This window comes from Rhinoderma darwinii, chromosome 3 (assembly GCF_050947455.1).
Source record: "Rhinoderma darwinii isolate aRhiDar2 chromosome 3, aRhiDar2.hap1, whole genome shotgun sequence".
Lineage (NCBI taxonomy): Eukaryota > Metazoa > Chordata > Amphibia > Anura > Rhinodermatidae > Rhinoderma > Rhinoderma darwinii.
The window spans coordinates 75450214-75473676 of NC_134689.1; the positions used below are offsets into that span (position 1 = coordinate 75450214).

Below are 23463 nucleotides of genomic sequence, written 5' to 3' on the forward strand. Positions count from 1 at the left end.
GATGCCGACATAAAGTAGACATATGGGGGATGTTAACTAGTCACTATTTTGTGTGGTATTACTATGTGTAAGCAAACATTCAATTTTTAGAAAAATCTTAATTTGTGCAATTTTTCTCTTGTGTTTTCCACAAATAAGCAATGAATTTATCGACCAAATTTTACCCTAGACGTAAAGTAAAATTTGTCACGAGAGAACAATCTCTGGAATGCTTTCACCTAGCCAAGCAATCCTAAGTGATTACCACATAGAGTGACTCATGTCAGGTTTTAATAATGGGGCTGTCTTTTAGTCCAAAAGTGCCTGCGACGGGAAGGGGGTTAAATTGACTCCTGTAGCTTCAATGATGTCTGATGCGCATGCACGAATCTTTTGACTACGCTATGTGGTGAAACCTGCACTTTTGCGATTGGGTATCTGAGACTGGACGGGATCACGCTCTGGCGCATGCGTAGTACGCTAGTGACAACGCCGATTTGTAGATCAATCATACAGACAGACTGGTTTACACGTGTCTGACATCATCTCGTAGGTGAGTGCCAGCTGTTTGTCATATGTTAGATTTAACTGGTTGCCGACACAGGACGAGAATGCTCGTCCTGAGCGGCGAGTACTTTGTTGCATTCTCGTCCTGTATGGCAGCTGTCTGTGCGTGTGATCGAGAGCGGGGCAACGGCTGTAATAATACACAGCCACGGCCCCGCTCTGACAGCGGAGAGGAGAGAAACATCTTGTCTCCGACGTTAACCCTTTGAATGCCGCGTTGCAACTGATCGTGGCATTCAAGGAGGGGTGACTGCACTTTCATCGCATCACAGAAGATAACTGTGACGAGATCAAAGCCCATAACTCGTATGGCCAGACAGCCCATGGTCCATTGAAGAACCCCAGGGCTGTCTGAACATATTTCCTATTGTTAGGGCATGCGGAGGTATGCCCTAACAACTGCCTGTGTACAATCAGTATACAGGCTAATGTACTGGCATAAAGATCTATGCCAGTACATTAGTTACAAAATCAAAATGATAAATCCCTTTATGGGATTAATTAAACATATTTTTACATTCATTTAACTTTTTTAATTTTTGTCCCAAAACATGAATTAATATAGACCTATTTGGTATCGCCCCGACCGTAACAACCTAAAAAAAAAAAAAAATTTATAACATTATTTATGATCGGTGTATGGTGTAAGAAAAAATAAAATTAAAACTGCTGCGGAACTACTTTTTTTTCAGCATTTTCGCCAAAATAAAAAATTATAGAAATTAATCGATTTATGTAGGTTCCATTTTTTTGGTACAAATACATTAAGTACACCTTGTCCTGCAAAAAAAGTCTTGTGCAAAAAATAAGGGTTATGAGCGTCGGGATGCAAAGAGGGAAATCTAAAAAAAATTGTTCTGTCCTCAAGGCCAAAATTGACCGTGTCCTTAAGGGGTTAATTCCAATTAACTATGGATTGTTTCTAGCCTACACATTTGTAACGCCTGTAATTTTGCATTTATGTACGATTTGTACTGGATCACGTGTTGATGGTATGTATTGATTACGGTCTTTTTTCAAATATTTATTTCACGATGTATGATATTTTTACTTTTGCATAGTTGCGTATAATAATGGTGTGATTTATCACTGACGCGCTATTTATAGTTTGTATGTACACACTTTCATTGCTTGATAATGCCTTCATTGAGAAGGTGAAATGTCGCCTTTTGCTCTAGGTGAATAAACACCTTTATTTCGTATTTATGCTGGTGTGCTGCCGCTATTTCTTCTGAATACACTCCAGGGAACTTTGCATGACTTCACACATTAACCCAATGTTGTCCATTATGACTGAGAAACATGATGGGGTTAATTACTATTAATATGAGGCACATGGAGGTTCAAAATTCATCACACCTTGTGCCTCACATCAGAAAATGGAATGACTTGTTTTTATTCTTTTATTATTGTTGGCAAAGTATCGTTTGATACCGATACATTGTGTAGTATTACGATTCTCGATACAAAAGTCCAAATTGTGGTATGGTGACAACCCTAGTAACTTTTTCTCCTAGTCTTTACTGAGGAACACACTGACCCCCATATACTACCATGAAAGGCGCAAGAGGAGAATCCTTGACCGGTACCTTATGGATCTCACTATGCCTGTTCCACATGTTGCAAAAAATTCCCATCTGGTCAACCTACCCCTTTGTGCAATGCATGTCAGTCCTGTGGCACAGTCCACTAAGCCACCTCTAGCATTGCCCACGGCTAGTGCTGAACAGGTCTAACCACACTTTGCTCATTCCCTTTCCAGGGTCGTCTGTGATTCTGTAAATGGGACATTGATCCAGGAGTTTATTCTGATTGCCTTATTTGGAATCGGGGAGGATTTTTTTTTCCCTAGTGAGGCAATTGGCCTCAACCCCGTGGGGTTTTGCCTTCCTCTGGATTAACACTGTAGGATTATTGGTTGGACTTGATAAAGTTGAAAAAAGACACAGGTCCATCAACTACTGACCAGTCTTTTGGGGACTCCGTGTCCAGAATTCATGTGGCAGGCAAACCTTCTAAATTGTTCAGATCTGCGTGGTATTACCCATCCTCTGCAGCCGCTGCCTCGGCAGTCTCTCCTCCAGGGGAGAATTGTTGAATTCCGATTCAGAACTGGATGAAGAGCAATCCTAAAAGATGTCCTCTGCAGTGGACAGTCATCAATGCAGTCAGACTTCATGGAAACTACCCATTTTATTTTAGTTTTTTTATCCTAGACTAGCTCGCAAACCATTACCCTCTCACTCGGAGTTTGAAGAGTGGAGTGGAAGCATCGTGACAAGAAACTTGCCCATACCTCTCTCTGAATCTTATGTCTTCTCTGGAGGATAACCTTTACTCTGCAGATAGCGATATAGCTATATCGCTATGTGCAGCCACATACACTAACATTACTGCAGTGTCCTGACGATGAATATACATTACCTCCAGCCAGGATGGGATGTGTATTCAGAATCCTGACCACTTCTCCGCACGTCTCTGTGATTTACAGCATAGCAGGCGTAGTCTCACGAGATTACGCTGTAAACTGTCATTTACAGCGAGATCTCGCTGTGCTGTAAATCACAGAGAAGTGGTAGGGATTCTGAATAGACCTCACGTCCTGGCTGGAGGTAATGTATATTCATTATCAGGACACTGCAGTAATGTTATAGTGTGTATATGTGGCTGCACATAGCGATATAGCTATATCGCTATGTGCAGTGTGAATGAATGAATGGAGAGGAGTGTGACGCTGATTGGTCAGAGTCATACACTCCTCTGTACAACGCCCACTTGGCCAAAAAGTAAAACACGCCCAGTTGTTCATTGAGAAACTCATTAGCATAAATCAAAAATAGGTCATAACTCTGTCAAAAATTATAATTTTTCTAAATAAAAAAACACTGCTGCAATCTACATTACAGCGCCGATCACATCATGTACAAGATAGGCCACTTATAATGTGGTGACTGAGCCTCTTTAAACTATCCTATGGACCATCGCAGAGTCCTTCTACAGGTCCTTCTTTGAAGCTGCTGACTTAGCTTTTGAGGCAGATTTTCACTACTACTTGGGTCTGTAGAGCCCTACTGAATAAGCTCACCAACTAGTGGGCCTCTCACTGGCTGTCTAAGGCCTTATTCACACGACTGTGACAGGTTTGCGTGCGTAAAAAACGCAGCTATTTTCTTGCGTTGCAGGTCCGTGTGACAGTGTACAGTGCGTGTCTGCGTTTTTTACGCACTTATGTCACGTGTTTTTTTTACGTCCGCAAAATAAACAAGGTGTTTGTTTTTTCCCCCTAATTTCTTTAGCAACTGTTGCGTGAAAAACGCATGGCACACGGATGTGCGTCCGTGTGCTGTCAGTCATTTTCACGCACTCAGTGACTTCAAAGGGTGTGTGATGTGCGTTTTTTGCGCAAGTATAGGACATGCAATGAATTTTACACAGCGGACACGCTGCGTGAAAAACACTGTCTGAACGGCCCCTTTGAATTGCATAGGTCCGTGTGACGTCCGTTGTTTTAACACGCGTAACACGGACGTGAAATACGCTTGTTAATAAGGCCCAACGCTACCAAGTATCTGTGTGAAGCTACCCTGGATTCAGGCTGCCTTGTGGCTCTTCCATTGTCTCTCTGCATCGGATGGCATGGCTTAAATGCTGGTGCACAGATACTTCTCAGATTCTTCTAAGTGCTCCTTGACTGCTCTTACCTTCACCGACTCCCGTCTCTGGTATCCGCTTGGACAAAATCCTCTTTGAAGCGACCGGTTGGAAGAGCACTCATAGGCCTTTAAAGAGGCTCTGTCACCAGATTTTGCAACCCCTATCTGCTATTGCAGCAGATAGGCGCTGCAATGTAGATAACAGTAAAATTTTCGGCCAAGTTATGACCATTTTTGTATTTATGCAAATGAGGCTTGCAAAAGTCCAACTGGGCGTGTATTATGTGCGTACATCGGTGCGTTTTTACTACTTTTACTAGCTGGGCGTTCTGACGAGAAGTATCATCCACTTCTCTGCAGAACGCCCAGCTTCTGGCAGTGCAGACGCAGCGTGTTCTCGAGAGATCACGCTGTCGTCACTCACAGGTCCTGCATCGTGTCGGACGAGCGAGGACACATCGGCACCAGAGGCTACAGTTGATTCTGCAGCAGCATCGGCGTTTGCAGGTAAGTCGATGTAGCTACTTACCTGCAAACGCTGATGCTGCTGCAGAATCAACTGTAGCCTCTGGTGCCGATGTGGCTGACACGATGCAGGACCTGGGGCAGGAAGTGAGTGACGTCACAGTGTGATCTCTCGAACACGGCTGTGTCTGCACTGCCAGAAGCTGGGCGTTCTGAAGAGAAGTGGATGATACTTCTCGTCAGAACGCCCAGCTAGTAAAAGTAGTAAACACGCCCCGATGTACGCACATAATACACGCACACTTGGACTTTTACTTTTCAACACGCCCACTTGGACTTTTGCAAGCCTCATTTGCATAAATACAAAAATGGTCATAACTTGGCCAAAAATGCTCGTTTTTTAAAAATAAAAACGTTACTGTAATCTACATTGCAGCGCCGATCTGCTGCAATAGCAGATAGGGGCTGCAAAATCTGGTGACAGAGCCTCTTTAACTAAGGTTTGTCATTCTCACTCACAGGAAACCAGGTCTTTTGTTTTTGCAGCTAGTAAGACAGATTCTACCTGAAGGTGTGCGTCCACTCTAATCTCGAGTGGGGGGCAGGCTTTTACTTTTCAAGGATATCTGGTAGTCAAACATCTCGGTTGCCAGGGTTGAAGATGTGGTCTGTGCACAAATTCAATCTTGTACCCTGACTGCTACTTTCAGTCCTCACCTTTGTCGCCTGACAGAGTACCTGCCTTTTTTTTTTTTTTTTTTTTGTCAATACTCTTTTCAATAAATAATTATCAATGTTTTTCCAAACCAAATGTGTGTTGTTTTTTACTCTAATATTGGTTGTCCCCAAAAAGGACTGATCTGCTCATCCCATCCGGGACCTCAAACGGTTGAACACTTTGATTTTGACCAAAAAATAAGTCATTTTTGCAGAGTACCTCTGGTCACTCATTGCCTATATGGAGCGGGGGGGGGCCCCCCTTACTCTCCTTGTTGGGCATCAGGGAATCGTACCTACACGTCCCAATACATAATGCTTCCTGTACTTTGCAGTTCTCCATCACCACCGCCAATTTGAAGTGCTCCTGATCAGCAGTTGGTTGGTCAGGTTTTCACCAAAATTCTATTAGTGGTAATGGCACTACTTTGTTCCAGCTGAATTTCCGTTGTTCCCTATAGGACAATATCCTTTTAGACCACGTCCCGGGAGGACTAACCAGCCAGTTCCTAAATGACTCTTGATGCCATGGCTTGTTTTGGCTGGATAGTCGACCAGTCTAAGCTCTGCCTGACTCCTTGTCTGAGACTTGAGTCTTGAAATGGTATTTGACACGGTCTGTCTTGTTTTGGGTATCCCTTCCTCATCAATATTTTGGAAATGCGGGCTATTTTTTTAAAAAATTTTTTTATTTTTTCCTCGGTCTCCGTCACTGAACGACTATTCTCGTCTGTGGCTTAGTCGAAGTCCAGAGACTGTCATGGCAGTCTCTCTCCTACCTCTAATCACCAAGGCTGGATGCAGAGTTCGGTAACCATGACTGAAGCATCCAAGATCTTGTAGTGGACATGGCACTTTTTTTTTTTTGTTTCTTTACAATTTATATATATATATATATATATATATATATATATATATATATATATTTTTTTTTTTTTGTTTAATTAAAATTGTACAAAACCTACAAAAGACAGCAAAGATATAGCAACATACTATCCAAAATATTATCCACGCAAGTAACAATACATATAAACTAGGTAGGGGAAAGCAACAATAGGTTTTGCCTTTTGGGATCAGTCCTCTTGTTGGGTTCCCTAGGTATACCCTATTCCCGTGACTGCTTGACAACATAAGAATAAATACTATGTGGAACGCTTATAGGAGTATTAAGGAGAAATTAGCATAAGTTCTAAGAAACCGTTGGAATATGAACTTTCAGTACATCCATAACTAGACCAGAAAAGCACTTGGGCACATCCTAGGATATGGAAGATGAGGATTGGGCTGGGAAGATGAAGCAGAGTAACTTGACATTTAAACAGTCCAGCTAAACCATTGAGTGTCGACATTAGAACGCGTCTTACCTCTTGAAGCCAACATCCGTTCCATATAAAAGTATGCTTGGACTTGATTGATTGAGATCGTGTGACAATGTTGTCAGACTCCACATTGTGGCAATTATGAGTTTCTGCTAGGATGATCTGGCCAGAGACCGATTGGACCTGTCTGGATAAATCTCTCTATATAATCGGGCATAATGCCAGCGCTGCAGAAGGAGAAATATGATGACGGGTAACCTGAGTTATCAAGATGAAAGCAGTTTTCCAGAAATCATGAACCAATGGACAATCCCACCAAGCATATAGGAAGTAAGCCCCTGTCTGCACACTTACACCAACACAGTGCTGAGTACGATGGGTCATACCTGGAGATTTGAGTCCGGGTTCTGTACCATCTTAGTAAGATCTTCAGAGCGAATTCCCAGTGTGTGAAGCTATGGGATACTTTTTTTTTGGCTCCACTAGTTGCAGAATGCCAGTCCTGCAGTGACTAAGATATTCAGATCCACCTCCCATGTTAGGAAAGATCAGGATTTTGAGAGGAATGAGATGGAAGTAGAGCGGCATAAAACAGGAATAAGCCTCTAAGACCGAGATGGTGACAGAGATTGTACGAGATGGCAAAGTCTGAGAGATTTATAAAAGTCTCGGTTTGAAACTCCATAAGTACTCGCTATACTCTGAAACGAAAGACCGTTTGTGTCCATGAGGTGATATATATACTTGATCACTTTGATTCTGCCCGCTTAACATCTTAAATGCCGCAGTTCATCACGACTGGCATTTTAACTGTTAAAATCGGGTGGCACGCCCTCAAACACTCCACCCCCCCCCCCCCCCCTGCATGATTGTATTGGTTGGTGGTGACGGTTGTCATGGCAGGCTGGGGGCCCTATTATGCCATCTTTGTACTCCTTTGAAGAACTGCCTCTGGCTCTAATTTAGACCGAGGGGAGCTTTTTCTTTTCCCTCTTCCACTCCACCAACCATTTTACAATTTTACACCGTGTGTGTGTGTGTGTGTGTGTGTGTGTGTGTGTGTGTGTGTGTGTGTGTGTGTATATATATATATGTACGTACGTACGTACGTACGTACGTACGTACGTACGTACGTGTGACTCATGCCCGTGTTTGTGAACCGTTGTGGATGTGTATCGTTCGTGGACAAATGGCACCATTGGGAATAACAAATGTGGAAACTGCGGAGCACCACGTGCCATTGATGTGAGCTGTGAATGTCTGCTACAAAGGTGTGCGAGGGTCATTTGACACGCTACAGTGGAGCAGCTTACCATGAAAATCAACCAGGGGTCTACCAGACGTGTGTCTAAAACAGTTCAGCGAACCCTACTGCGTTTGGGGCTCCGAAACAGATGGATGGTCACTGCTCCTATGCTAACAAAGCTGCATCGGAGAAAAAGGCTTAAATTTGCACGGCAGTATCTGAATTGGAGCGACGAAGATCGGCAAAGGGTTGCCTTCTCTGAGTCCTGTTTTCTGCTTCATCAAATTAATGGATGTTGGCGTGTCAGGCGAGAAACCTCAGACCGAACATCCTGCAACCATTGTAAGAACACAAGCTGGTGGTGTCAGCGTTATGATCTGGGGATTTTTTTCATGGCATTCTCTGGCCCACTCGTCCATGTGGCAGGCACTCTGAACCGATTTGGGCATGAATCCATCGTTGTAGATCACGTCTACTCACACGTGCTGTTTGGCTTCCCTGGGGCAGATGGAATCTTGCAGAAAGACAATTCGACATGGCACACAGCTAGGAATGTCAAACAGTGGTTGGAAGAGCACGACCAAAACTTCCAAGCGCTTCCCGGGCCCCCTAATTCACCGGACTTGAGCCCAATTGAGTATCTGTGGGACCCCCTAATCTTGTTCGCTCTATGGATCCTCCCCCCACGCACCCTCCAGCAAATGTGGGATGCTCCAGAGCGAACTTACTGTCCCCGCACATGGAGATTACTCTGGATATTGGCTTTTCGTGTGTGTACGTAACCTATTGTGTAACACATTTTCCCTGCTTATTAATTAGTTTTACTAATGTAGCTAAGGAAAGAACCTTATTGTTCTAGGAAAAATAGTGACCGATAATTCTTGTAATTTTATTTCCTTTTTTCTAAGTAGCAGAAACATGTATTTTCCTTTTTAATTCAGAAGTGTTTTTTTTTTTCTTCCGCTTTCAGTAAACTTTGTTCTTTTTCTTTTGTCTAGTTTTTCTCTCCGTTGAATCCAGTAAGAGTTCACATTGAAATAGGAGCAGATGGCAGAGTTACCGGAGAAGCAGATGTTGAGTTTGCAACTCATGAAGATGCGGTGGCTGCAATGTCAAAAGACAAAGCAAATATGCGTAAGTAACATAGTAACGTCTGTTGACCTAAGTTGACTGCTTTTGCTCCCACAGGAAGTATGTAAACACTATTTAGGCTTAGGGCTACACGGCGACTTTGTCTGTTACACAGGTTGCGTGACCAAAGATCACTGTCTCCAGCATAGCATGTAATGTAAGTCAATGTGGTCGCTTTGTAGCCTGCAGGTTACCGCGACTTCAGCATGATGGTCACAAAAAATCCAGCAGGCAGTGGCGTAACTACCGCCGTAGCGGCTATGAGGGGGCCCGTGTCGCCCGCCGGCACGGGCCCCCACCATGACCGGAGGCTCCGCTAGCAGCCGCTATGGCTGCTACAGCGAGACGCCACTGAACACTACGGCAGAGCAGGGAGGTATCTCCCCGCTCTGCCATTAAACAAAAGACATGTATCCCCTATCCACAGGACAGGGGATACATGTGTGATCGATGGCATTGATAGGGAGAACGGGGGACAAAGTCCCCTGAAGTTCTCCATCACAAACCTCGGACTTCTGGGGTCTGTGTCGGCAGCTCCGTAGAAATGAATGGAGTGCCGGTCGTGCTTGTGCGCATGCGTGACCAGCGCTCCTTTCATTTTTATTGAGCTGTGCAGACGCCGGAAGTCAGAGGTTAGTCATGGAGAACTTCAGGGGACTTTCGGTCCCCCGTTCTTCCTATCGCTGCCAGCGAACACATGTATCCCCTATCCTGTGGAGAGGGGATACATGTCTTTTGTAGGACACACCTTAGGTCGCATTTTTTCGGGGGGTTAGGGACGCTGTATGGCGGGGGGGGTGGCTGTATGGCGGTCCCTACAGGGGGGGGGTGGCTGTATGGCGTTCCCTACAGGGGGGGGGGGGGTGGCTGTATGGCGTTCCCTACAGGGGGGGGTGGCTGTATGGCGTTCCCTACAGGGGGGTGGCTGTATGGCGTTCCCTACAGGGGGGGCTGTATGGCGTTATCTACAGGGGGGGCTGTATGGCGTTATCTACAGGGGGGGCTGTATGGCGTTATCTACGGGGGGGCTGTATGGCGTTATCTACGGGGGGGCTGTATGGCGTTATCTACGGGGGGGGCTGTATGGCGTCATCTACAGGGGGGGTCTGTATGGCGTCCTCTACAGGGGGGGTCTGTATGGCGTCCTTTACAGGGGGGGTCTGTATGGCGTCCTCTACAGTGGGGGCTGTATGGCGTCCTCTACAGTGGGGGCTGTATGGCGTCCTCTACAGTGGGGGCTGTATGGCGTCCTCTACAGTGGGGGCTGTATGGCGTCATCTACAGTGGGGGCTGTATGGCGTCATCTTCAGGGGGGGGCTGTATGGCGTTATCTACAGGGGGGGCTGTATGGCGTTATCTACGGGGGGCTGTATGGTGACATCTACAGGGGGGGTCTGTATGGCGTCCTCTACAGTGGGGGCTGTATGGCGTCCTCTACAGTGGGGGCTGTATGGCGTTAGCGCCATACAGCCCTCCCTGTAGATAACGCCATACAGCCCCCCCCTGTAGATAGCGCCATACAGCCCCCCCCCCTGTAGATAGCGCCATACAGCCCCCCCCCTGTAGATAGCGCCATACAGCCCCCCCTGTAGATAGCGCCATACAGCCCCCCCCTGTAGATAGCGCCATACAGCCCCCCCCTGTAGATAGCGCCATACAGCCCCCCCCTGTAGATAAAGGGAACCTGTCACCAGCATTTCACCTATTAAACCAGCCATACCAGGTGGTAGTGGGTGAAAAATCATTTCTATATAACCTAGAATTGTCGTCTTAGTCTTTAGTATTCAGTTTTTTTGTGTTCCCACACCGTATGCTAATGAGCATAAAAGAGTCAAATCTTCGTTTGTCCAGAGTCAAATCTTCGTTTGTCCAGAGTCAAATCTTCGTTTGTCCAGAGTCAAATCTTCGTTTGTCCAGTCTTTCCGGGTTTACCCCGCCTCCTTACTTTTGACAGATTGACAGCTCCTCGCCTTTCCCCAGCACACTAAATCTGATGTCCTCTTCTGGTGTGTGCGTACAACGGGACACCGGATTATTACGATAAAAGGCGCAAAATGTTTGCAGACCGTTATTTAAAGTCGGAGGAGGAGATTAGGAGAGGGGATAATGGCAATGAACTTTTGATAGCAGCGGCCAGTGAGGGATAAGTAAAGTTCAATAGGTGAAATGATGGTGACGGGTTCCCTTTAACTTATTTTTTGATTTTCCGTCAACCTAGCCATATGAGGGCTTGTTTTCTGCGGGACGAGTTGTAGTTTTCATGGCTCCATTTAATGTACCATATAATGTACCAGGGTACTGAAGAACTTTCTGTAAGGGGGAAATGGGCTAAAAAAAACAATTCCACCACTTGATTTTTGGGTATCGACTTTATGGTAGTTAATCCGATTTTACGGTAGTTGGTGGTTAATCGTGCAGTAAAAACGACATGTTAAAGTGTAGCTAAACATTTAACAAACTTCTGACCTGTCATAGAGACACATCAGGAATTTTGGATTGGTGGGGGTCCGAGCGCTGAGACCCCTGCCAATCTCTAGAACGAAGCAGTTGAAGTGCTCGTGTGAGCGCTCAGCTGCTTCGCGTGTGTTCGGCTATTTCCGGAAATGTATCTGTGTATGGACTCAATAGAAATTCTATGAGCCCGTACACCGATACATCGGCTTTCCGGAAAAAGCCAAACTAATTTGTTAAGAAAAAAAAAGTTATACCCCTCTGAATGTGGCATCAAAACACAATTCTTTTTTTTGTCAATTTGAGCAGTATGATGGCTTATTGTTTGCAGGGCGAGCATTTTGCGGAACGTGCAAATGTTTGATCATTTTTTATTCTTTTTTTTTTTTTTTCTTCTTTACAGCGTTCACCGTGCGGGGTTAGGCCATGTTCACATCTGCGTCAGGGCCCGGTCCGATGTTCCATAGGAGTTTTCCGTCAGAACGGAGCCTTGACTGACACAAACCGAAACCAATGGTTTGTTTGTCTCCGTAGTGCATAGTATAGTACGCTCTGACGCAGATGTGAACAAAGCCTGAAATTAAGTTCTATTGTAGTCATTTGGCATTTTATGGAAGTGGTGATACTAGCTAGCTGTTAAATGTATATATTTTTTAAACTTATTTTTTAAAATATTTTTTGTGTAAAAGGAGTTTAATATTTTTATTTTTTTTAAACTTCTCTCCCTAGGGGACTTGAACAAGCGATTGCTTGTGGAATGAAAGTATCATGTATTTATAAAAAAAAAAAAAAATCTATATATATATATATTTTTTTTTTTTTTTTTTTCATTTTGATACTTATATTAATCACAACCATAAATGTACAAATTACAATATTGAAACCTCCGTGCAAACATGAAAAATGGGTGCAAAATGGATGTCAAACGGCCATTAAAAACGGACAGACGGACTGGGAATGGATGAAAATTTAAGAGACACACTGGTGCAAAATGGCCATGAAAAACGGAGTTGATCAGTTTTTAATGGACACTTTTTTTTCACTGTAGTGTGAATGTAGCCATGAACAAGACCGTAAAAAAAAAATAATTGCGGGCCGCAATACGGTTCGCTATTACGGACCCACTCTGTTCTATTAGCCGCGGCACCTTTCCGTATTGCTGCGGAAGGGTGTCCGTGCTGTAGAACAGTGTCGGGAAATATGGAGCATTTACTACTTTTTTGTTTTTTGCAAGCCGTGCTTCCATACTTAGTATGGAAGCACGGCACTTAAATGCGGCCTTGTGCATGAGGCCTAAGGAGGTTCTTTCCTCAGAGGATAAAGGTTATACACATAAATGCATTTCTTATCAAATCTATCCAAAAGAGATTACCTGAGGGGTTTCTCAAATAACATTACCCTGTTCATCGGCCTTTTCCACTCGGGCAGTTCCAAAGGAGGTGGACGTGGTATGTGTCTGGCATTGAACATATCCAACACTTGGAAGATTCCCTAGCCCCAAATTTACATAAGAGTTTAGGAGAGAGCCTATGATTGATCAGCAATTTGATAAAATCAATGGGCATGATTAAGAGAAACCTGGTTCACTGCTCTAAATATTCTCTTCCAGTCGGTATCTGTCATTTCTCCCAAGTCCCTTTCCCAGTTAAGTTTACTATGAAAGAATTTTTTGTTATTCTTAACCACTTCGGGATGAAGCCATTTTTTGATTTTTCATTTCCGTTTTTCACTTCCCGCATTCCAAGAGCCGTAACTTTTTTTTTTTCCTCCCACCCCCCCCTCCGAGTTGTTTGAGGGCTTATTTTTTGCACGAGGAGGTGTAGGTTTTAATGCTACCATTTATAGTTCCATATAATGTATTGGGAAACTGAATAAAAAGTGTGTGTGTGTGCAACGTCGTGCGCGTGTGTGTGCAACGTCGTGCGCGTGTGTGTGCAACGTCGTGCGCGTGTGTGTGCAACGTCGTGCGCGTGTGTGTGCAACGTCGTGCGCGTGTGTGTGCAACGTCGTGCGCGTGTGTGTGCGCGCGTAACGTCGTGCGTAACGTCGTGCGTATATGGACCAATAAAGCACCTTTTTCTACCTTGCTTATACCTTGGAGTGCTGCCTGATTTTTCGATTCTACTACAGCAGGTCTGTTAGCCCTGACCTGGGCAGGTCGACACCCACCTATGATTTACAAGGCTGTGCAGCTGACGTTGTATTTGGACTTTATGTATGTATGTATGTATATATGTATGTATGTATGTATGTGTATATATATATATATATATATATATATATATATATATATAATTTGACTAATTGTATTGATGATAAACTTTGTTTAAAAAAAAAAAAGTTGTCGCCACATTCTGAGAGCCATAACTTTTTTTTTTTTTTTCACCGATTGAGCGGTGTGAGGGCTTATTATTTGGGACTAACTATAGTTTTTCTAAAAATTTATCTAAAATTCTAGCCAGCAGATTACAACTCATTCTACCACAAATACTTAGTCCAGCACAAGCCGGCTTCACTCAGGGAAGGAATTGCATAAAGAATATTTGCGGCAGCCATGGTGATGGCTCAAGACCCGCATAGCCCGATAACTATGCTTATGAGCCTAGACGCTGAAAAGGCGTTGACAAAATGGCATGGCCTTTCCTGATTAAGGGCCCTAACACAACGTCAATTCGGTACTATTTTTATGAACTATATTGCGCTATTTCAAACTGATACTACAATCGCGGTTAATGGATATAACACACCATCTAGATATGTTTCAAGGGGCACAAAAGGGATGCCCATTCTCCCTCCCCCTTTTTTAATTTGTCTATAGATCCTTTACTGCGTCATTTGCAAAACTCCCCAATGTTTCAGGGAATGAACAAAGACTGGGTAGAGCTCAAAGCAGCGGCTTTTGGGGACGACGTACTGTTCTCTAATCCCCAAAAAACCATGCCTCCTATATTGGGAAACTTCGGGTAACAAGGGATTGAATAAATAACACGTCACACTTTGCAGACTCAGTTAGAACAAATCCTCCTCTTATATCGTGCGCTGCCCACCATGCTTCATTTACAGCATCATATGCTACCGGAAGAAGTGAAAGATATCCCTCTCAATTACTGCATGGAAAGGGTGGGGGGAAAAAACACATATTGGGAGCTTCTCCTTTTTGATCTCCCCTTTTTTCCTTTTTTTTTTTTTTAAATCTGTCAGGAATCCTGACTACCAAGATGGTGGGTCACATGCATTATTTTGGAAAATGGTACAGGTCATGTATCAAAACCATAAATGCCTTACTTCACATTACAGGAAAAAGGATTGTATACAAGGCAAGAACTAATACAAAAATATCCGTATGTCACATTCCCACAATTCATGTATTTTCAGTCGAAAAGTTCTATCAACATTTTACTACATAAACTCACAAGACAGAGATTGGAACCCCGCTATTCATGCGAAATTCGATAAACACTCGAATGTTAGGGGGGGGGCGATGTCACGAACATCTTTACACACACTAATAGATCATGCGTAAATTTCCCTTTCCAAATGGGTGTTGGATGATTCGACTCTTACCTACGAGACTATACTATTGGCAATAGAACAAGCGCATAAATATTTACCATCTGCGAGGTATTTGGAAATGACAGTGAAGATCTGTCATCGAGCGTATCTTACACCTTCAAGGGGTATTTGATGGGCATACATGATAGAATTGTTTTATACGTGGCAATGCCGACACAAATCTGTATTGCTGCATGTGGACGTGTCTCGTAATACAACAATTTTGAGATAGTATAAGAATTTTCACTTTAGCACACCTGACTAACTTTGATCCTAATTATGCTCTTTGGGCTATTTTTGGATATTTGGAAAAAGGAAGTTCTAACTATACACGGAGAGCAGGTAAATTATTGCATGTTATAGCAGCAGCAGGTGTAAAATCCATTTTGCACACATGGTTACATAAACAGGATAAATTTGCTTTTCTGTTCGAAATGGATTGGACAGAGACTTCGATTCGAAAAGCAGCGCTGATAGAATCCTTCTTTGACGCATGAGGCAGTTTTATCTCTGTTCTCCCGCAACGGCTCAGGGAAGTAATACAAAATAATTTCCAGAACACTGTATGGTACCAGGAAAGGGTATTGACGGGATCTCCACCGTTGTGATATCAAAACAATCAAGGAATATGAATACCGGGAGTACTTAATTGGAACCTGATAGGTGGGACCGCGGGTTCCACACAAATACTTTTGAGTCATTTTACCTATATGTCCCGCAAGGGAATAGGGTGCACAGAACTCGCTGAGTGGCGGTGCCTTGGGGGACATGGAGAGCATGGCTGGCTCCGAGTTCCTCCTAGGAACTCTTTCTTACATCTATTTAAAGTGATACTTGACTTGATGTTTTCTTTACTATATGACTTATCAAACTGATAGTGGCGATTCTAAATGCCTATCTAATGACTCATATATAATATTGGACTTTGTATACAAGACCAGAAATACACTCTGCTATAACATCGCTCCTACATAATGAAACCATTGTCGTATCGCTTTGATGTTTTTGTTAAACAAAAAAAATGGGAATCACAATGAACAAAATAATGAATTTAATGGCGTGGCATGCAAAAAGGGGTGTGGCCTAAATAAATCTTTCAATAATTGAGGTTACATTAATCGGGATTTGATTTAGGTCATAATTGCCCAGCCTTACTATTAGGTCCTACCTTGGGCAAGACTTAGCAACGACTTCCTGGTCTGCCAAATACGGAAGTCCAGTAACAATCGGCACCCCGCAATTGTTCGCGGGGGTAGGGACGGCAACGGTGGGGTACAGTTGGAGCCCCCTCCCTCTGTCAACCACTTAAATGCGTCGGTTGCTATTGACCGCTGAATTGAAGGGGTTAAACAGCGGCGATCAGAGGTAACTGCTATTGCCACCGTTGCAGCGGATGTCAGCTGTATATTACATCTGACACCCGCTGAAGATAAAGCGAGCACAGCTCCTGTTCCTGCTTAAAGGAACAGTGTCACCACAAAAAAAAAATTCATGTCAGTTTTATGTTAGTGTTTTATTAAAAACGTTTTTATTTATTTGTGTGTTACTTTTTTCTATTTTTTCACTTTTTCTTCCCTATGGGGGCTGCCATTTTTTTTTCCATTTCTGTATGTGTCGATTAACGACACATACAGACATGGAATACGGCAGCCACAGTCCCATAGGGACTGCGAACGGGGCCCGTCCCATCCACTTCTGTGTACGCCGTCTGTGTGGGAACGGCGCATGCGCCGCTCCCACACAGTCCAATTTGAAATGCGCGCCGTCCGGCGCCATTTTCCTGTGGACCGGAAGTCGCGGCCGGACAGTAAGATTACTACTTCCGGTCGCGGCTTCCGGGCTTGTGCACTTGGACCAGCGGCAGCAGACGGAGCGGACGGGCCGGAGGGAGCCGCGGCGGCAGGAGCAGGTAAGAGATTTCTATGTATGTTCGTGTTTGTGTGTGTGTTTACTACTGTATGTAAACCTACTACACTGTGTGTTAGCTCAAAAAATGGCGACACACAGTGTAGGAGGTTAGACCGTTCAATCCCCTCGTTTATCCCGGCACTAGCCAGGATAAAGGAGGGGGGGATGCTGAGAGCTCACTAGAGCGAGTGCTTTTTTCCCAATTTTGCAGCAAAAAGCAATGTGGTTGCTTTACCACATGCAATGCTGCAATTTTGGGAATAGCTCCATCTAGTGACCAGCACTGGGAAATATTATAAATTAGAATCTAATTTATAATATTTCCTGACTCGTGAAAAAAATTTGAACAATGTTTAATCACCTACACACTAAATGTTTAATTAAAAAAAAAAAAAACATGTTTTGCTGGCAACACATTCCCTTTAAACTTCAGGACGGCCCGGCACGTCTGATTGCACTAAATTACCTGCAATCCTGATGTACTAGGCACGTCCATTTGCGGGAAAGAGTTAAAAGGTTAATGGTTCTATAAAAATATATACAAAGAAATGGGATAACAATCAAAACCATGCATTATATTTTTGCTCCCTGTTCGGTCTGTTTTTTTTTTTGTTTTTTTTGCTTGCGCTTGAAGCAATCTGAAGTTGCGGTAACCGTACTAGCCGTAGTATACAAGTAGTGGCACGAGCCAATTGTAAGTCAGTGGCAGAATAGAGGACAGTTTTTATGTAGCTAAAGCAGTTTAACTGATAGTGACCAAAGCAAGGTGTTAACGTACTGTGAATTACACACGATGTACCATTGTCCCAGTACTATATAAATACACATAATATCAGAGCCGGCAGTCCAGCTTTCCCTGACTGCTAAATGCCAAATTTGCTTAGTTATGCTGTGATAAATCCCCTCCCCCTCCCATATAGCTTGACATATTTAGGGTCCTGGGAAAGCTAGGTAAAACACTGGAGCTGTAAGGGTATGTGCACACAATAAGTGCAATTACGTCTGAAATTACTGAGCTGTTTTCAGGAGAAAACAGCTCCTGAATTTCAGATGTAATTGCCTGTACTCGCGTTTTGTGGGGCGTCCATTACGGACGTAATTTGGAGCTGTTCTTCATTGGAGTCCGTGAAAAACTGCTCCAATTACGTCCCAAGGGGTGTCCTGCACTTCTTTTGACGAGGCTGTAATTTTACGCGCCGTCTTTTGACAGCGACCCGTAAAATGACAGGTCGTCGGCACAGTACATCGTAAAGCCCATTGAAAGTAATGGGCAGATGTTTGCCGACGTATTGGAGCCGTTTTTTCAGACTTAATTCGAGGCGTAAAACGCCTCCATTACGTCTGAAAATAGGTAGTGTGAACCCAGCCTAATGGTGATGACAAGCTGTTGCCCCGATACACACTATCAGGGCAGTTTTGCTTTTTATTTCATAAAACAAGTAGTCTTCATCACGGCTCCTCAGTGGTCACTGCTCAGCTTTTCCAGACTGCCAATTTGTCAGATCTGCCTAGTTATGCTCTGATTAAATCCTCTATTTTGCGGCATAGCTAGACCGATTTGCCATTCAGGTGAATAAATTAGGTGGAGTTGTAATAGTGAGCTGTACAATGCTTTGCTATTTCAATTAATAAATGGAGATCAAGCCCCATCCTTAAACTTTCGTTTTGATTTTTAATATTTATTTCCTTTTATCTTTACAGAACACAGATATGTGGAGCTATTTCTTAATTCGACAGCCGGCGGATCTAGTAGTGCATACGGCAGCCAAATGATGGGAGGTCTTGGTAGGTGTTAAATCCCATTTGTGTGCTTTAAAGAGGCTCTGTCACCAGATTTTGCAACCCCTATCTGCTATTGCAGCAGATCGGCGCTGCAATGTAGATTACAGTAACGTTTTTATTTTTAAAAAACGAGCATTTTTGGCCAAGTTATGACCATTTTTGTATTTATGCAAATGAGGCTTGCAAAAGTCCAAGTGGGTGTGTTTAAAAGTACAAGTCCAAGTGGGTGTGTATTATGTGCGTACATCGGGGCGTTTTTAATACTTTCACTAGCTGGGCGCTCTGATGAGAAGTAACATCCTCTTCTCTTCAGAACGCCCAGCTTGTGACAGTGCAGATCTGTGACGTCACTCACAGGTCCTGCATCGTGACGGCCACATCGGCACCAGAGGCTACAGTTGATTCTGCAGCAGCATCAGCGTTTGCAGGTAAGTCGATCTTACCTGCAAACGCTGATGCTGCTGCAGAATCAACTGTAGCCTCTGGTGCCGATGTGGCCGTCACGATGCAGGACCTGTGAGTGACGTCACAGATCTGCACTGTCACAAGCTGGGCGTTCTGAAGAGAAGAGGATGTTACTTCTCATCAGAGCGCCCAGCTAGTGAAAGTATTAAAAACGCCCCGATGTACGCACATAATACACACCCACTTGGACTTGTACTTTTAAACACACCCACTTGGACTTTTGCAAGCCTCATTTGCATAACTACAAAAATGGTCATAACTTGGCCAAAAATGCTCGTTTTTTTTAAATAAAAACGTTACTGTAATCTACATTGCAGCGCCTATCTGCTGCAATAGCAGATAGGGGTTGCAAAATCTGGTGACAGAGCCTCTTTAAAGTTAGCTTAACCCCTTGGAGACAGTCAACTTTGGCCTTTATGGTGTAAAATTTGGTCGATGCATTCAGTTGATTTGTGAAAAACACCAAAATTGTTGGTATCTTTTTCTCTGATTAAAGTCAGACATACCAGATTTGACAAATCGGTCTTGGTTATTTACGCCAGTATTTACGTGTAGACAAAAATACGGTCATGTGCATGGGGCCTTACCCTAATTTAATTAAAGGGACACTTCTGTAAAAAAAAAAAAAAAAAGTTGGATTATTGTTTTTATTTTATTTTTTGTTTTTTTTTAATCATGTATGTATTAAATAAGAATTATAACGAGAAGTGCACACATGGCAGATTCTCTCTCTCTGCGTCTCTCTCTCTGCGTCTCTCTCTCTGCGTCTCTCTCTCTGCGTCTCTCTCTCTGCGTCTCTCTCTCTGCGTCTCTCTCTCTGCGTCTCTCTCTCTGCGTCTCTCTCTCTGCGTCTCTCTCTCTGCGTCTCTCTCTCTGCGTCTCTCTCTCTGCGTCTCTCTCTCTGCGTCTCTCTCTCTGCGTCTCTCTCTCTGCGTCTCTCTCTCTGCGTCTCTCTCTCTGCGTCTCTCTCGCTCTCTCTGCGTCTCTCTCGCTCTCTCTGCGTCTCTCTCGCTCTCTCTGCGTCTCTCTCGCTCTTTGCGTCTCTCTCGCTCTTTGCGTCTCTCTCGCTCTCTGCGGCTCTCTCTCGCTCTCTGCGGCTCTCTCTCGCTCTCTGCGGCTCTCTCTCGCTCTCTGCGGCTCTCTCTCGCTCTCCGCGGCTCTCTCTCGCTCTCCGCGGCTCTCTCTCGCTCTCCGCGGCTCTCTCGCTCTGCGCGGCTCTCTCGCTCTGCGTGGCTCTCTCGCTCTGCGTGGCTCTCTCGCTCTGCGTGGCTCTCTCGCTCTGCGTGGCTCTCTCGCTCTGCGCGGCTCTCTCGCTCTGCGCGGCTCTCTCGCTCTGCGCGGCTCTCTCGCTCTGCGCGGCTCTCTCGCTCTGCGCGGCTCTCTCGCTCTGCGCGGCTCTCTCGCTCTGCGCGGCTCTCTCGCTCTGCGCGGCTCTCTCGCTCTGCTCGGCTCTCTCGCTCTGCGCGGCTCTCTCGCTCTGCGCGGCTCTCTCGCTCTGCGCGGCTCTCTCGCTCTGCGCGGCTCTCTCGCTCTGCGCGGCTCTCTCGCTCTGCGCGGCTCTCTCGCTCTGCGCGGCTCTCTCGCTCTGCGCGGCTCTCTCGCTCTGCCTCTCGCTCTCGCTCTGCCTCTCGCTCTCGCTCTGCCTCTCGCTCTCGCTCTGCCTCTCGCTCTCGCTCTGCCTCTCGCTCTCGCTCTGCCTCTCGCTCTCGCTCTGCCTCTCGCTCTCGCTCTGCCTCTCGCTCTGCCTCTCGCTCTCGCTCTGCCTCTCGCTCTGCCTCTCGCTCTCGCTCTGCCTCTCGCTCTCGCTCTGCCTCTCGCTCTCGCTCTGCCTCTCGCTCTCGCTCTGCCTCTCGCTCTCGCTCTGCCTCTCGCTCTCGCTCTGCCTCTCGCTCTCGCTCTGCCTCTCGCTCTCGCTCTGCCTCTCGCTCTCGCTCTGCCTCTCGCTCTCGCTCTGCCTCTCGCTCTCGCTCTGCCTCTCGCTCTCGCTCTGCCTCTCGCTCTCATCATGCACGCAATCACGGCATGCCGACGCCCGTGGGTCGTACTTTCGTGCCATTCTCCCATACAAAGTATGGGAGCACGGGCCGTCAAATCCGTAAAGTAGGATATGCTCCATAATTCCCGGCACGGACACCTGCCAATATAATCGGACGGGTCCGTAATCGCGGACCGTGTTGCCGTATGCAATTACGGAGTTGTTTTTTTTTACAGTCCTGTGCATGGAGACTGTGTGTGACACGTTTCATGCCTTTTATCTCCACTGTTGTCCCCTCCCCCTCCTCTACTACATTGTCTCTGGAAGGGACCTTTCAAATGCTTGGCAGCAAAGCAGTGTCTTAGCATGTTAGCTGTAACATTGAGCAATGCCTGTGAGAATCGAGAGAAATCATTTGAACTATAGTCCTTTTACATGGTGGCCCTATTATCAGCAAGCTCTGTCCGCTTTAAAACAGAGCGTATGTACCAATCTGGGTAAGATGACAAGCTATAGTGTAATCACCTAGTTTGTTTTTTTTGTTTGTTTTTACAAACTCTAAGGCCTCATGCACACGACCGTGTTTTTGCGGCCGCAATTCCCCCGAAAATCCACGGGAGAATTGCGGCCCCATTCTTTTCTATGGGGCCGTGCACACGACCATAGTTTTTGCGGTCCGTGCACGGCCCGGGAGCCCGGACCGCAGAAAGAACGGGCATGTCTTATTACGGCCCGGTTCTGCGGTCCGGGCTCATTGAAAACAATGGCCGCGGCCATGTGCATGTGCGGGCGGGCCTGCGGCTGACAGTCCGCTGACAGTCCGCAGCCGGCCGACCCGAAAATCACGGCCGTGCACACGGCTACGGTCGTGTGCATGAGGCCTAAATCAATTTGTATAGGTTTGCTGCTTTGTTGAAAATGTTTTTTGTTTTCTCTAATGGTGTTTGTTTTGTTTTTTTAATTCAGCAGGCACCCAAACAAATTATGGTAGTCCTGGATCGCAGGCAATGAGTGGCAGTTATGGGGCAGGATATGGAAGTCAAGCCAGTTTAAGTGGTTATGGTAAGGGTTTTTTTATTTTTGCACTGGTTATGATTGTTATATTTTATAGCTTTTTTATTGCAATCTGTGTTTTCAGAACCTCTCTATTGTTGCAATACACCCACTTCCCCCCGCCAAAGAATAGTAATGAATGACCTTGGCATTAGCTAGCATATATACTGCAACTTTAGCCGAGATCTGGTTGTCCTAGAATTCAAAAGTATAACCTAGCCCAATCTAGTTTGGATATAATCCACTAAATCTGAACTGCGAGCGTTTAATTCATTACAACTTTATTAGGCTTCAATTCTTTCTTAAATATTTGCAAACTTTCAAATCTAGAAGAAAGCTGTCATTGTACTTAAAGAGGCTCGGTCACCAGATTTTGCAACCCCTATCTCCTATTGCAGCAGATCGGCGCTGCAATGGAGATAAGAGTAACGTTTTTTGTTTTTTTTTACCGAGTATTTTTGGCCAAGTTATGACAATTTTTATATTTATGTAAATGAGGCTTTCTGAAGTACAACTGGGTGTGTATTGTGTATGTACATGTGGGCGTGTTTACTTCTTTTACTAGCTGGGCGTTGTGTATAGAAGTATCAGCCACTTCTCTTCGTTAACACCCAGCTTCTGGGAGTGCAAAGACACAGCGTGTTCTCGAGAGATCACGCTGTGTCGTCACTCACTTCCTGCCCCAGGTCCTGCATCGTGTCGGACCAGCGAGGACACATCGGCACCAGAGGCTACACTTGATTCTGCAGCAGCATCAGCGTTTGCAGGTAAGTAGCTACATCGACTTACCTGCAAACGCCGATGCTGCTGCAGAATCAACTGTAGCCTCTGGTGCCGATGTGTCCTCGCTCGTCCGACACGATGCAGGACCTGGGGCAGGAAGTGAGTGACGTCACAGCGTGATCTCTCGAACACGCTGTGTGTCTGTGCACTGCCAGAAGCTGGGTGGTAACGAAGAGAAGTGGCTGATACTTCTATACACAACGCCCAGCTAGTAAAAGAAGTAAAAACGCCCCGATGTAACGAACACAATACACGCCCAGTTGTACTTTTACTTTAAACACGCCCAGTTGTACTTTAGAAAGCCTCATTTACATAAATATAAAAATGGTCATAACTTGGCCAAAAATGCTTGTTTTAAAAAAAACAAAAAAAAAACGTTACTCATCTCCATTGCAGCGCCGATCTGCTGCAATAGGA

At 45.0% G+C, this 23463-nt stretch overlaps 1 protein-coding gene across 3 annotated transcripts in view; it reads left to right on the forward strand.

Moving 5' to 3' along the window:
* LOC142748957 (heterogeneous nuclear ribonucleoprotein H2-like) overlaps positions 1-23463 on the forward strand; it is a 114766-nt gene that overhangs the window by 69889 nt on the left and 21414 nt on the right. For 2 of the 3 annotated variants that reach the window (XM_075856407.1, XM_075856406.1), the window contains exons 9-11: positions 8945-9080; positions 18690-18773; positions 22177-22272. In XM_075856407.1, the coding sequence (XP_075712522.1) occupies positions 8945-9080; positions 18690-18773; positions 22177-22272 (316 nt within the window). The remainder of the gene's footprint in view (positions 1-8944; positions 9081-18689; positions 18774-22176; positions 22273-23463) is intronic. The other variant, XM_075856408.1, reaches the window with a different exon arrangement.